Consider the following 14,377-nt stretch of genomic DNA (forward strand, 5'->3'; position numbering starts at 1 on the left):
GTTGAGGTTTCTTTATTCCGATCTTGGAGGCTGCCTTGCCCCAGGGCACCACCAGGTGAGACAGTGCCTGCCTGGTCTGGAAGTCCGCAGCTCTCAAAAACCCATGTGGGACAGGTGATATCACGGGCCGGGTCAGACACCAGATAGATCCGGGGCGCCTGGGGGGCTCAGTCGGTTGAGTGTCTGACTTCGGCTCAGGTCACGATCTCACAGTCATGGGATCTCCTGCGTCATGCTCTGTGCTGATGACTCTGCTTCCGATTCTATGTGTCCCTCTCTCTCTGCCCCTCCCCTGCTCATGATCTGTCTCTCTCTGTCTCTCAAAAATATATAAATGTTAAAAATTAAAAAAAAAAAAGATCCCAGGCAGATCCGTCAGTTCACGGAATTATGTGTTAGTGCAGTTTACACTGTGCCTAACCAGGATTCTCATTCCTGACTATGTTCCCCAGAAAAACACTCCCAAAGGTGTTTGGAGCAAAGCTGGTGAAAACCCCACGTGGCTTACACTAAGAGGATGAGCAAATGACTGAGTGACTAATAAAATGTGTAGAAACAAAAGGCCAAACACAGACCAATCAATGACTATGATATTCCACGAACTGAATTCACAACAAATCCGCACCGAATACCCAAGTTCATTTGTGGACAGGCCTGGGCAGAGGGCAGATCTGAAGACAAATGGTCACAGCTCCCTCAGCAGGCGACTTGCTACCTACCCACAAGCAGAACCCTTCAGGGAGCCTGTGCTCCAAGCCCTCTCCGCATGGGTTCCATATATTCTATAAATAGACACACACAAGTGAACAAAGTAAATTTGGTCTATTGTTTAGCAAGTCACAAGTTCACACGGCCCATCCATATTTCTTCATCTGCTTTTTCTTCCCAAAGGAATAGGAAATTCTGTGAAGCGATTTACCAAACCATAGATATTTCCAGCATTTCCCAGATCTACTAACACTAAAAATAAAAGGGAGTTAAGTCTGGTAGAAAAGGTTTATTTGTTGTGTCACAGGAATCAATGTCAAAATCATTCTTAGAAAAACGATTTTAATTAGCATCATGAATTCCAAACCAAAAATAAATGTAATAATGTTTCGATCCTCCAAGGTTGTGAATAAAGACTTCCCCTCATTCTCCACCTTTACTACAGAAAATGAAAGCTAACTGTGCCAAAGACAGTTAAATACCCATAGAGATCTGACATAGATATGTTCTAATTCAACTTTCCCCATGAAGGGAGCTGACAAAGTCTCTAATAACATTGTTCTTAATTCCATAAAATGCTAAAGTGATCGTATGCAATTGGTTTTTACAGTTTTTATTTATTTAATAATCTCTAGCCCCGATGTAGGACTCGACCTCGGGACCCTGCGGTCAAGAATTGCACGCCCTCCCTTCTTAACTGTGATGCCTGACGTTGGAGAAGTCCCGCACCACACCTTTACCACTGATCTGACAACTCAAGTTTAGCTTGGTTGTGTCTCCTTTGATGTCTGCTAAGAGAGGAGTTCATGCCTGCCCCAGCAGAGGACTTCTCTCCAGCACAGGCCGGTGTTCGGTAAGACTTGCACTGACGGAAGGCCCTGCCGCATCACTCACACTGAAAGCCGCTCGGAATCCCCGACGCGCTCGGAGAACTGAGCTAAGCTTCGAGGCCCCGAGCAGCCGCACGCAGGGCTTCGCCCCAGCGGGCCCTGCCCCACTAGAAGCCTGCTCTGCGGGAGGGCCTTCCCACAGTTTTCCGGTTGCGGCCTTTCCGGCAACAAGCGCTGCTTCCAGACGAAGGCCTCGCACCTACTCACTCCTGTCCAAAGCGAGTCACTTCTGTTTGAGGAGAACCGAGCCCACGCGGAACGCTGACGGCCCGAGGAGGTCCTCACAGCTTCCGTGAGGTCTGACCGGACCGCCGGGTCCCTGCAGGCTTTGCCACAGTCCCCTCTCGCGGACTCTTCTTCACGCGGCCTCTGCTCAGCAGAGCCACGGGCCCGGGGCCTCCACCGCCGGTCCTTCCCGGCTCGGAAGCCTCACAGGGCTGCCTCAAGTCTGCTGGGGCTCAGTCAGGGCGGCCGCCTCCGGGTTTGTCCGATCCGGAGAGGCGGCTCTGGAGCAGAAGCTGAGACGGTGCGCCAGGTGAAGGGGGCGCCCCGCTCCCGCTCCCCCTCCCCTGTCCGGAGGGGACCTCAGGGCGAAGTCTCCCCAGTGTCTCCGGCAGAGGGACACTTGCCAGACAGCGCTCAGCGAGGCCTGTGCCCCTGTCACAAGGACACTCGTTGGCCTGAAGCACGCAGGCGGTGGTTGCGCCGAGGGGCTCCCACCTCGTCCTCGGTGCCCGGCTTCCGCACCACTCCGCCTGGAGCTGGACTCTGGTCTCGGGCCAGGAGTCACCCCCTGAAAGAACAGGGTGATCTTGAAGCAGGGACCTTTTCCTTAGCGGCAGAGAGGAGTCAAATGCAACAAACGAGAGGAGCCTATGAGAGAAACAGGGCTTTCGCACGGGGGAGTCCTAAGTAAAGAATATCCACTCATTTCTCCATTAATTTCCGCTTTTTAGTATTTTCTTCTTTTTGCTTTCTTTGGGCTGTTTTCTTGTGTGTTCTTTTTAAGTTCTCAAAATGGATGTTTAGGGCACTTCTGTCAGCTTTTCTTCTTTCCTATGTATAGCATCTATATTTTAAACGAAATAATTTACCTAAGGAGCTTGAAAAAGTACCTGGAACAGAGTTCGTCTAAATAAATGGAAGTTACAGAAGGAAGGGACACTACGTTTCTCCAAGGTCACCTGTGAAAGGGGCACCTGGGTGGCTCAGTTGGTTAAGCGTCTGACCGGCTCAGGTCATGAGCTCACAGTTAGTGGGTTTGAGCTCCGTGTAGGGCTCTGTGCTGACAGTTCAGAGCCTGGTGCCTGCTTCCGATTCTGTGTCTCCCCTCTCTCTGCCCCTCCCCCGCTCAGCTCAGTCTGCCTGAAAAATAAACACTAAAAAAAATTTTTTTTAAAGATCACCCGTTAAAGTAACAACATATAAAGGAGCAGACTAAAGAGGCCATCACATCAATAAAGCATTTAACTCTCCATCTGGAGAGATTATAAAAATCTCAACGCTAGAAGGGATGTCACAAAATATTTGGCATGTCTCCTTTATTTTTAAGGATATAGAAACTGAGGCCCGGCGAGGTGGCATTCATCTAACCTAATATGGTTATTTAGAGGTAAAAACAGGTTGAAACCAAGGGCTCTTGGATCCACCTCGAATGTTTTACCAGCGTTAACACACTGGCCTCTTGAAGCCACAGTGGCACATAAACAACATCTTATTAAAACTGCCATATTATAGCTTCATGGTTAAGAGAACAGGTCCTCAGCTTGGACTTCCGGTTTCAATTCCCGGCTCCACCATTTCCTGGCTGAATGACCAAGTTATCTAATGTCTCTGTTCCTCAATCTATGCAGCTATAAATGGTAGTCGTAGGTATCTCAAACCATTGTTTCTTATTGCAAAATACACATATAAGGCTCTCAGAAAAAGCCCGGCATAGAAAGTATCCCATAAACACCGGCCATCAAGGTAGATCTGCTATCTCGATGGTAGGTTGTATCAGTTTTTCTTGGTTTCTCGTTGCAATCTTTGTAAGGACTATGTTCCCCCTCATTAAGAGCTTGGTCATCTGACCCACTCTGGCTAATGAAACAAGTGCCCACGACACATGCTTCTCCTGTGAAAGCCGCTGTGTGCTCCTGCCGCGGTTTCTCTGTCGCTCCTCCAGCACGGGGCCTAGAGGGAGAGGATGCGTTCACGGCTGCAGCTGAGCCACGGCTGACACACGGCACGAGCAAGACCAAGTCGTGTACCGGAAGCGCCTGGGATTTGGAGCTGGGGGTGCGGGGAGGTGCTGGTTACATAATAAAAATCTAGTTGAGCATAATTAGCCTAACTCAGCCTGTACAACCTCACACCATTTCGGTGCACCGGCTGCTGGGTGCTGGTGGTCAGTTAACTCAGACAAAAATCAAAGTAAGAGCACAGTGGCTTAGTCGGTTAAGTACTGACTCTTGGTTCTGGCTCAGGTCATGACCTCACAGTTCATAGGTTCAAGCCCCGCACTGGGCTCTGTGCTGAGCTTGGGGAGCCTGCTCGGGATACTTTCTCTCTCTCCCTGTCTCAGCCCCTCCCACGCTCATGCTCTCTCTCAAAATAAATAAAAAACATAAAAAAAAAAAGTAACAGCTACGCCATGAATCCCTGCTACAGCATTACCAAGATGCCCAACAAGAGAAAGTGCTGGCGCCTGCAGTGTTCCATTCTTACCGTCCCCCCCAGCCCCACACTGTGCCAGCACAGGTGTGGGGACGGTCTCACTGCCAAGAGGGTGCTCAACAAAAGGGCCGAGCCGTTCACGGACCCGGGGGCCAGGAGAAGAGGGAGAAAGCTAGGCGTGGCCAAGTACCAGACGCGGACTTAGAGCGGGAAAGGTGTCCTCAGGGAGTCTCGGCAGACCTGCCTGGGCAAGGCCCCCAGTAGCGGGCCTCCAGGTGGAGGTGTGGCCTGCGGGGCTTGGCCCGTGGTGCGCCTGGAGCCCCGCTGCCAGGCGGTCCTGAATCCTTGGCTGCAACGCAGAGACTGCACGCGTGAGCTGTGCCTTGGAGCCCAGTGCGGAGGGCAGCTCTGCCCCTCGAGGGCCGAACAAGCTGGGCTCTCCTGAACTTCCCATGTGGAACACCGAACAGCCAACAAGCTCATCTACCTTCTGTGCAGGAGATGTGAGCAGCGGCACAAACGTGTGGGTGGAGAGGGTGGCCAGGCGCACCCCGCCCCCCCCGCCGTGCAGGCCCTCTCTTCCAACGGCGGCCGAGTTCCAATGGAAAACGCACTTCCGCCTGCATTTCAACACCAGTCGGGATGTTTCACACTTTTCAAGCACAGAAAGCGAGGAATCTCACGGCCTGGCCCCAACTGTCTCTGCAGCATGATGTCACTACTTCCCTACTACATCCTGTGATCACGGAAACCTCCCTCATTTCCCGCAGACACACAGTGGGGTTTTTTAAGTTTATTTATTTTGAGAGAGAAAGAGAGAGAGAATGGGGGGGGGTGAGGAGCAGAGAGAGAATCCCTGCACAGAGCCCGATGTGGGGCTCAACCTCATCACCACAAGATCACAGCCTGAGCCGGGATCAGGAGTTGGATGCTTAACCGACTGAGCTACCCAGGTGCCCCCAGACACACAGTTTTACCATGCTTTTCCCAAAGTCCCTTCCTTCGTCCTTGGTCCTGTGGCTGAAGAACTCACTCTTCTCCCGACTTCACCACCTCAACACTTCCACGAGCGGTTCTCACACCTTCAGTGCAAGGACGTCTGCACACACCCAGTGGCTTTACTGCCGTCATTACTGTCTCCTATCTGTTCCTTCTCCCCAGACGGCGAGCCCCGGAACACGAGGGGCTGTTCCCACACGTCTTTGTATCCCTAGCGCCTGGCACAAGCCCAACCAACAGCAGATGATCAGAATGCTATAATGTGGGTTCACAAGGAATAACCACGCTACGTGGATCCTGCCCTCCTGACACGACATTCTTCCGTAGAAGCCATGTCTTTCTCCAGAGTGTCTGCTCCTTCAGAGTTCCTCCGCACTTACTGGTTAGGACTCAGCTGCGCGGGGGTGGGGCGAGGTGCGCCATCGCTTCAGTGCCCGCCTCAGAACCGTTCTCTCCTCCCAGAAGAGCGTGTCTACGAGCCTCCACCCTAAGGACAAGCCAAGACAGTCGGGGTCAAAGAGGGAAACACAAAAACAAGGATGGCAACAACACAGAAATGGCATGGCAGGGAACTCTCCAGAGCAGAGCAAGGAGAAACCAGCCTCCCGCGACTGCCAAAAGGCAGAAAGTGGGGCGCCTGGGTGGCTCAGTCGGTTGAGCGACCAACTTCGGCTCAGGTCATGATCTCACGGTTCATGGGTTCGAGCCCCGTGTCAGGCTCTGTGCTGACAGCTCAGAGCCTGGAGCCTGCTTCAGGTTCCGTGTCTCCCTCTCTCTCTGCCCCTCCCTTGCTCATACTCTGTCTCTCTCTGTCTCAAAAATAAACAAACATTAAAAAGGGGGGGGGCGGCAGAAAGAAACAGGGCCTCACTCCAATGTTGTAGACGATTTGCTGGTGTTTTGTTGAGGCCCTTCCGTAGGTGCCTTACTCTCTCCAGCACGCCCCATGCCCTAGGTGAGGCTCTGCTTAGTCTGCGCTCCATAACCAGGGCCTTCTCTGCGTTCAGCCCCCATGTCCACGCCCAAACGTACCTGTGGTGGAAGTCCTTCACCATCAGACCTCATGCTGTGCGTCTCCACTTTCATCCTGCATCTCAGGGCCTTACGGCACAAGTTGGCTCAAAGCTTCGTGGAGTCCAGGGTGTCTGTGGGCTGTCTAGCCTGAGATGCTTGTGAGATCATGGAGACTGTGTATCCTTTTCAACACAGGGTCCCACTGAAGACCAAATCAATCTGCAATTTCTCTCAAATTGGTGTTCATCTTGAACCTCCCGTGATTGAGTTTCAGGGATCAAAAGAATTCCAGGCCTGCCACCCAAGAGTCAGAAATCACTATTAACGTTCAAAAATAGTAACAAAGTAATTTTTAAGTCCATGTCTCTTCCCTGAGTTTCATATGTGCATATATAACTTTGGGGTTAGGTCTGGAGATGGGGTTAGAAAGTTGGGGTACATTCTGATGAACAGTTCCACTGGGATTTCCAGACATAACAAAGACAGTTTCCAAACTGCACTCATTAACTGTACCACTTCCCACATCAGAGCTCTCCGGGTTGGAACGAGGCCTCAAACTCAAGGAGTCACTCACACAGATCCTTGAAGGGTGCCCTAAAACCAGTGCCATCCTCAGCTCAACAACAGCTTCCAAGCCTGTCCTGCCCGTGTCCCTCTTGAGTCTGTAAATGCCCCACCACACTTGAGAAACACCAAACCAAGGGTTCGGAGTACCTGACACTTTGAGAGAGGCTTTTTGGTTTTGTTTGTCTGGGTTCAGGAAGCTCAGTCAAGTCAAAAGTCCTGGGTTTTGCCGACCCTGAAAAATTATCTACTGGATTTCTACCTAAAGAAAAAGGTAGTCTGTTCTCTGCCAAGCAGGTTACTAACCCACCTAACTGCCCCCAAGAGCTACCGCTAGAGCAAAGGCAAAGAAAGGAAGGCCCATCAGTTCCTGTTTCCAGACACCATGAGGATGTGCGGTTCCTGTCCCACCAATGGACACTACTTCCAGTTTCAACACTTAGCAGGTTTTACCTGTAATACAACAAGAGCAATAACAGTAACGGGAGACTTGCACATGCAGAAAATAAAAACAATATTTGAAATACTGAAGTCTGCTCTTACTAAACCAAAACAAACATTATGGTATATGTATATTTAAATGGCTTTACCTTGTGAGTTGTAAAAAGGGCGTTCACAGAAGTCGACGTGATTTCAGAGCCTTAACTAATCCTTCTGGAGTCACTCTTCCCTGATTTGTTTGCTGAATATCCCAAAAGACGGAGTACCAGTTAAAACATTAACTTTTTCCATGTGCTTCTTTTGGTGTTAACTTCTGATGCAAAAAAAAAAAAAAAAAAGGCCTTTGGAATATCTTTGCCGCAGAAATCAGTGACGACACTCTGCTTTGGCATGTATTTTCTGGTGTTTGGTAAGATTAGAACTCCCACGGAAAGCCTTCCCACACACGTCACACTCATACGGTTTCTCTCCAGTATGGATTCTCTGGTGATGAATAAGGGTGGAGATCTGGCTGAAGGCTTTCCTGCATTCTCCACACTCATAGGGCTTTTCTCCAGAGTGAATCCTCCGGTGGTTAATAAGGGCGGAGTTCACATAGAAGGCCTTCCCACACTCCTTACACTCATATGGCTTCTCTCCCGTGTGGATTCTCTGGTGTTTGATGAGGGCTGAGCTCACGCTGAAGGCTTTCCCACACTCATCACACTCATAGGGCTTCTCCCCAGAGTGGATTCTCTGATGTTTGATGAGGTCTGAGCTCACACTAAACGCTTTGCCGCACTCATTACATTCATACGGTTTCTCCCCATTGTGGATCCTCTGGTGTATGATCAGGTGTGCCCTCACGCCAAAGCCTTTCCTACACTCGTTACAAGTGTAGGGCTTCTCGCCTGTGTGGATCCTCGCGTGCACAGTGAGGGTGGAGCGCACACTGAAGGCTTTTCCACAGTGATCACAAGCGTAGGGCTTCTCGCCAGTGTGGATTCTCCGATGGCGAACGAGGCCTGAGCTCTGGGCAAACTTCTTTCCACACTCACTGCAAGTGTACCGCCTCCCTTCCAAGGCCCAGACCTCTTGCCTCTGCACCTGGTTCACATACTGAGAGGTGTTCTCACACTCAGGAACCTGTAACATATCCCCATTAGGCATGCTGGCAGCCTGCTGCTGTGGGTCCATCCTTACAGAGTTCTTCCCCTCAGAATAGATGCCTTCTTCGTGCCTCTGGCCTTGATTCCTGAAATCACAATAAACAAAATTTCAAATGTAACTTATTCCTTGTTGCTGAAGCAACAGAATGTGACATGGACTTAATTAGAACCCTCAAATAAGCTTAATAAACCTAGGCCATGCCAAGCAAATGTGTCAACTATTAGAATGAACACCCGACTCAAACGTCTATTTAAAAATTTCTCTTTGTAACGCTATCTACAGCACAGAATCTGGGACATAAGTGAATATAAAAATAATAGCCCCTACTTAAAAAGACTTTTTACCTATTTAATTAAGTTGGGAAACAAGACAGGACTTGAAAAGGGATTTGTCGTTGGCAGAGCAGATGACGGACTATACACAGAAGGCGACAAGGGGCAGCAGCAGACAGCTGTGTCTTCACCGCTCACAGAAACGGCACACTGTTTGGCTGGAAGAGAAACGTGGGGATAAGAGCCCTGCCCGTTGCTGCCACCACCAGTGCTGCGGCTGCCGCTGCCGCGACGGCACCTTAGCGACAGGGATGCTTTGTCTCCCGTGCACGGGCGAAGAGCGGACCCTTCCCCGCTCCGAAGGACGGGGCTCTCTGAGGCCCAGGTGGGGAGAGCGTGGGGCACTGCTGCCAAGCTCTTACCTCCGGGAACAAAACTGACAAAACTCATGCCGCAAAGTTAAACTACACCACTTATTTCTCTGCCTCTTTCCACTTTACCGACTGTTTTATGTCTCAACAGTAATAAACTGATGATATGCCCCTCGACACGATGAGAACGGCACTCTCCCTCTGGGGTCATCGTCCCCAAAACCCGCGGCCTCAGTTATAGGAAAACATCAGTCAACTCCCAACGGAGTGGCATTCTCCCGAAAACCTGACTCCTCAACACTGTCAAGGTCATCAAGGTGCCCAGGTGGCTGAGCCAGTCAGGCACAGGGTGTACAGGAACCCTCCGAACTATCTTCACAATCTTCCTGTAACTCTAAAATGCCCAGAAGGCACAGAAACCATTCTGAAAATTTTACCTAAAAATCTGTCTATGCAGGGCATCTGGCTGGCTCAGTCAGAAGAGCATGGGATTCCTGATCTTGGAGTTGTGAGTTTGAGCCCCATATTGGTTGTAGAGATTACTTAAAATAAATAAACTAAAGAAATACATAAATGTATTTATGTAACACAAATAGAAAGACATGCCATGCTCATGGGGTGGAAGAATAAATATATTTTTTTTACTATTTTATTTTTGATACAGAGAGAGACAGAACATGAGAGGGGGAGGGGCAGAGAGAGAAGGAGACACAGAACCAGAAGCAGGCTCCAGGCTCTGAGCTAGCTGTCAGCACAGAGCCTGACGCGGGGCTCGAACCCACGAACGTGAGATCTGACCTGAGCCGAAGTCAGAGGCTTAACCAAGTGAGCTACCCAGGAGCCCCAAGAATAAATATTTTTAAAATGTCTATTTACTCAAAGCAATCTACACATTTAATGCAATCCCTATCAAAACGCCAACATCATTTTTCATAGAACTAGTATAAACAATCCTAAAATTTGTGTGGACCCACAAAAGACCCTGCATAGACAAAGCAATCTTGAAAAGCAAAGCAAAGCTGGAGACATCACAATTCTGGACTTTAAGTTATATTACAAAGCTGTAGTGATCAAGAAAGTAGACACATAGATCAATGGAATGAATAGAAATAGAATAGAAACCCCAGAAATGTACCCACAACTATATGATCAACTAATCTTCAACAAAGCAGGAAAGAATATTCAGTGGGAAAAAGAATGTTTCTTCAACAAATGGTGTTGGGAAAACTGAACAGCAACATGCAAAAGGATGAAGTTGGACTACTTCCTTACACCATACACAAGAATAAATTCAAAATGGATTAAAGATATAAATATGAGACAGGAAACAATTAAAATCCTAGAGAAGAAAATGGGCAGTAACCTCTCTGACATCAGCCATAGCAATTTCTTTCTAGATATGTCTCAAGAGACAAGGGAAACAAAAGCAAAAATGAACTACTGGGACCTCATCAAGATAAAAAGCTTCTGCACAGTGAAGGAAACAATCAACAAAACTAAAAGGCAATCTACAGAATGGGAGAAGATATTTGCAAATGACATATCTGATAAAGGGTTAGTATTCCAAATATACAAAGAACTTAAGCTTAACACCCAAAATGCAAATAATCCAAATAAAAAATGGGCAGAAAACATGAACAGACATTTCTCCAAAGACGACATATAGACAGCAAACAGACACATGAAAAGATGCTCAGCACCACTCATCCTCAGGGAAATACAAATCGAAACCATGATGAGGGGCACCTGGGTGGCTCAGTTGGTTAAGCGTCCAACTTTGGCTCAGGTCATGATCTCGTGGTTCACAAGTCTGAGCCCGGTTTAGACTTAAGATTTTCTGTACCCTCCTCTCTACCCCTCCCCCATTCTTGAGCACAGGTGTTCTCTCTCCCAAAAATAAATTAACATTAAAAAAGACATACAGAAACAAGTCTTGTTTCCATTCCACCCCAACCCCTCTTGGTTTACCACTTCCATAGGTAATTTTTATTAGTTTTTGTATCTTTGAATGTTTCTTTATACGTCTTTTTTCAGAGCCTTGCTCTGATTTCCTTGCTCCTGCTGTGGGGTGGGTTGTGGGGGTTCCCCACGAGTCAGGCACACGTCTGTTGTCACACGGACACCGCCCTGCATGGCTGAGGAGCTGAATCACTTCTCAGCGATGTTCTATCACGTTTCCCTGAACACGTTCCTTAGCAACACTGAAAACGGCTCATTCGGTGCAGGGGTCACGTGCACACGCACTCCTGCCCGGGATCCAGAGAACACGGTTACCTGTGGAAGCTTGTGGCCTAAGTTGCTTCTCTCTTATTAAGAAACTATGGAGAATCCCTAGTTCTGCCCACACCCTGTTAGGTCTGCAGCTCGCTCAAACTGAAATTATCCTGTCCTGCCCCTGCCTCCATGGCTTTCTCATTACCACACAGCCACACCGATGTACAAAATACCGTTCTGGGCTGTTATCAGATACCTCTGGGTTAACATTCTTAATGCTGAAGAACAGCTGTTGAGAAGGAAGAACAGAGGAGGCTGGGAGAGGCAGAAATACAGCATAAATAGCAGAAGAAAGGAGTCTTCATGAGTAGCGCATCCAGCTTTTTTCTTTGAGGCAAAAAGAATATTTCAAGAACAACTCAACCCATATCAATCACAGTCCTAAAGTCCCTCCACTTTGCACTCAGAAACTACTTATTTGTAAACTTAATATAATTCTAATGAAACTACCAACTTTTTTGCAAATAGATTTTAACGTTTACATAGACAAATCAGTGAAGAAGCAAGACTCCCAGGAAAACTGGAGGAGGGCAATGAGGAAGCACTTGTCCTAAATGACTGTAAACACGTTACAAAGCCTCAGTGACAGTGTGACGGTGATGAACGAGACAGACAAATGGCACAGAATGGAAAGTACAAACAGATGCAATCAGAGGGGGAAATTTAGCATAGAAAAAAGGTAAGAAAAAGATGAGCAGACTCCTCAATAAATGTATGGGAAGAACTAGCTAATCATCTGGAAGAATGCTAAGTTGGATTCCTTCCTCAGTCTATACACAGGCTAATATTCCAAATAAATCAAAGCTTTAAGTGTTATTAAATGAAAACTATAAAAGTACCAGAGGAAAATAGGAGAGCAGGCTTTGGTAACCTCAGAGTAGGAAGGCCTTTCTAATTACGAGCCCAAATCCAGAGGCTATGAATGAAAAGATTGATAAATTTGAAATCAATGCAATGAATGAAAATTCCTGCAAGGTGAAACAACAAAACCACCTTAAGCAGAATCAAAGACACATAAAAGTGGAGCACAGAATACAGCCTATGTCTCGGTCAAGGGCAGCCATGACAGAATTCTTGATCAATAACGCACTATGGCAATGGCAGGCGAGCTGCTGCCCTCTTGTTCCACCCTCACTTGAACTGGATTCTGCTGAGAGTTCATAACAACACACCTACACTGATACTGTTCATTTAAAAAAAAAGCCTCCTGAGGTCTTATTTTAGAATCTTCAGAAAACTACAGAATGTCAAAGTTTAACACTAACAATCCTCCTGTGGAGGGAAGAGTTCCTATAGTTGAGATTCAAGGAGTGATCCTGGGTAGGAGCTGGAGACAGTGACTCTCCCTCCCTGAGCTCCCAGGGCTGCAGTTCTGGCTAGACTACTTCTGGACTGTGTGCAAGAGCTGGGACCTGGAAAAAAAATTAAAGACATGAAGTTATGAATGTATCACTGTATAAACAAATGCATTAGAGCAGACCAGTCCAGGAACGTATGGAGAAAAATAATGACAATATCTACATACTACTTTTGTATCAGCTATCATTCATGTATTCTTGATAACAATTCTAGGCAGGTGCTTTTGTCATCTTCATTTACATATGAGAAAATAGAGGCACAGAGAGATTCAGTGATTTGGCCACAATCACAGGTTTAGACCTACATGCCAAAGAAACAGAAAAAAATATCCCTAAGAGACTAAAAGTTTTATGATGACTTAATAAATACATGTCCCGGGGCGCCTGGTGGCTCAGTCAGTTAAGCATCCAACCTCTGCTCAGGTCATGATCTTGTGGCTCGTGGGTTCAAGCCCCCATCGGGCTCTGTGCTGACAGCTTAAGAGCCTGGAGCTTGCTTCGGATTCTGTCTCCCTCTCTCTCTGCTCCTCCCCTACTCACTCTCTCTCTCTCTCTCTCTCTCAAAAAATAAACATTAAAATCATTTAAAAAAATAAATACATGTCCCTTCCCTTGCTGCTCTCTGGCTGCTGTCTGGGTTCATGCAATTCAGCCACCTTCTCAATGACCGCCCCCGCCTCCCTCCCGCCCCACCTGTCCCTCTCCCAGACCTGGCATTCCTCAGGTCGAAAAGTCAGTTAGTGGCCTCAGCCAGTGTCAACCAAGCTGGAGCCAGCCCAGAACGAAGAGTTTTCTAGGAACAGAGTCTTGAAACCAGAGAAAACAGCCCCTCTAATGCTGCCACGCAGTTTTCCACCTGGAGTCTGCGATTCAGCAGGATTCCTCTTACGGGCCTCCTCTTCCTTAACTTCTTTTGTATAAAATACACACACAGACACAGACACACACACACACACCTTCCTCAAAGAAAAGGCAAAGACCGTCATAGCTGTCACACTAACTCGTGAGGGGCTGGGAGAAAGAACGCAATGTCAGACAAGGGCCGAGCTGTTAGGACGTCTGTCCGATCCCAGGCTGGGCCAGCCCCTGTCGCAGGGCACCCCGGCCCAGGCAGGGACAGCGCCGCGGGCCGCGCGGGCGGGAAGGCGGCTGCTTAGCGCCGGGGCCCGAACCCACGGGCCACGCTGCCCCACAGGTGTGCTCCGCACGCACAAGGAAACGTCCTGGGCACGGGGCGGAAGAGGAAGCCTGATCCACGTACACACTGCCAGTCCTCCGCAGTTTCCCTCTCCGCTCGGAGAGGCGGGCCGAGGGTCTGCCGGGGGCGACGCCACACCTACCAGAGTGCACGTGGTCACGGCGGCTCCTTAAAACTCGGGAGGCCGGCCAGGCTCCCGCGTGCTCACTCGGGCCAGGACGGTGGAGCTTGGAGGTGCGGCCGAGCAACGCCCGCCCCGCCCCCCACCCGCGGGCCGGAAGTCCCGGCACTTCCGGGCGGCCCCCCCCCGACACTTCCGGCGGGCCCTCCACCCGCCTAGGACTGGAGGCCGAGGTGACACCCAGTCGTTCACAAAGGTGCTTTCCGCACCTTTCCAGTGTAGGACGCACGGCTCTTGACCCTTGGAATTTAAAGACATCGCGGCCGGGAAAGGCGGCGTCTCCAGGGAGACCCCACAGGA

The 14,377-nt window shown here is 49.0% G+C and overlaps 1 protein-coding gene across 7 annotated transcripts; it reads right to left on the reverse strand.

Annotated features, from left to right (window-relative positions):
* Positions 1 to 982: 982 nt before the first annotated feature.
* ZKSCAN8 (zinc finger with KRAB and SCAN domains 8) lies at positions 983 to 14,153 on the reverse strand. Of its 7 annotated transcripts, none has more exons than XM_029943443.1 (4): positions 14,039 to 14,153; positions 6,288 to 8,508; positions 5,636 to 5,742; positions 983 to 2,391 (listed from the first exon to the last, which is right to left on the reverse strand). In XM_029943443.1, exon 2 carries the CDS (start codon positions 8,448 to 8,450, stop codon positions 7,641 to 7,643), a length of 810 nt encoding a protein of 269 aa, XP_029799303.1. In that variant the 5' UTR covers positions 8,451 to 8,508; positions 14,039 to 14,153; the 3' UTR covers positions 983 to 2,391; positions 5,636 to 5,742; positions 6,288 to 7,640. The 7 variants fall into 7 exon arrangements, with proteins under 7 accessions (XP_029799303.1, XP_029799301.1, XP_029799304.1 ...); XM_029943441.1 differs by having other exon boundaries at positions 983 to 2,667; XM_029943444.1 differs by lacking the exon at positions 983 to 2,391 and having other exon boundaries at positions 5,146 to 5,742; positions 6,288 to 6,563; positions 7,424 to 8,508.
* Between the last annotated feature and the right edge of the window lie 224 nt (positions 14,154 to 14,377).

The sequence above is a fragment of the Suricata suricatta genome, chromosome 7, assembly GCF_006229205.1.
Source record: "Suricata suricatta isolate VVHF042 chromosome 7, meerkat_22Aug2017_6uvM2_HiC, whole genome shotgun sequence".
Taxonomy (NCBI): domain Eukaryota; kingdom Metazoa; phylum Chordata; class Mammalia; order Carnivora; family Herpestidae; genus Suricata; species Suricata suricatta.

Excerpts from the sequence above, each read along its gene's own strand:
- ZKSCAN8 (XM_029943443.1), bottom strand. The coding sequence starts at position 8,450 with ATGGACCCACAGCAGCAGGCTGCCAGCATGCCTAATGGGGATATGTTA.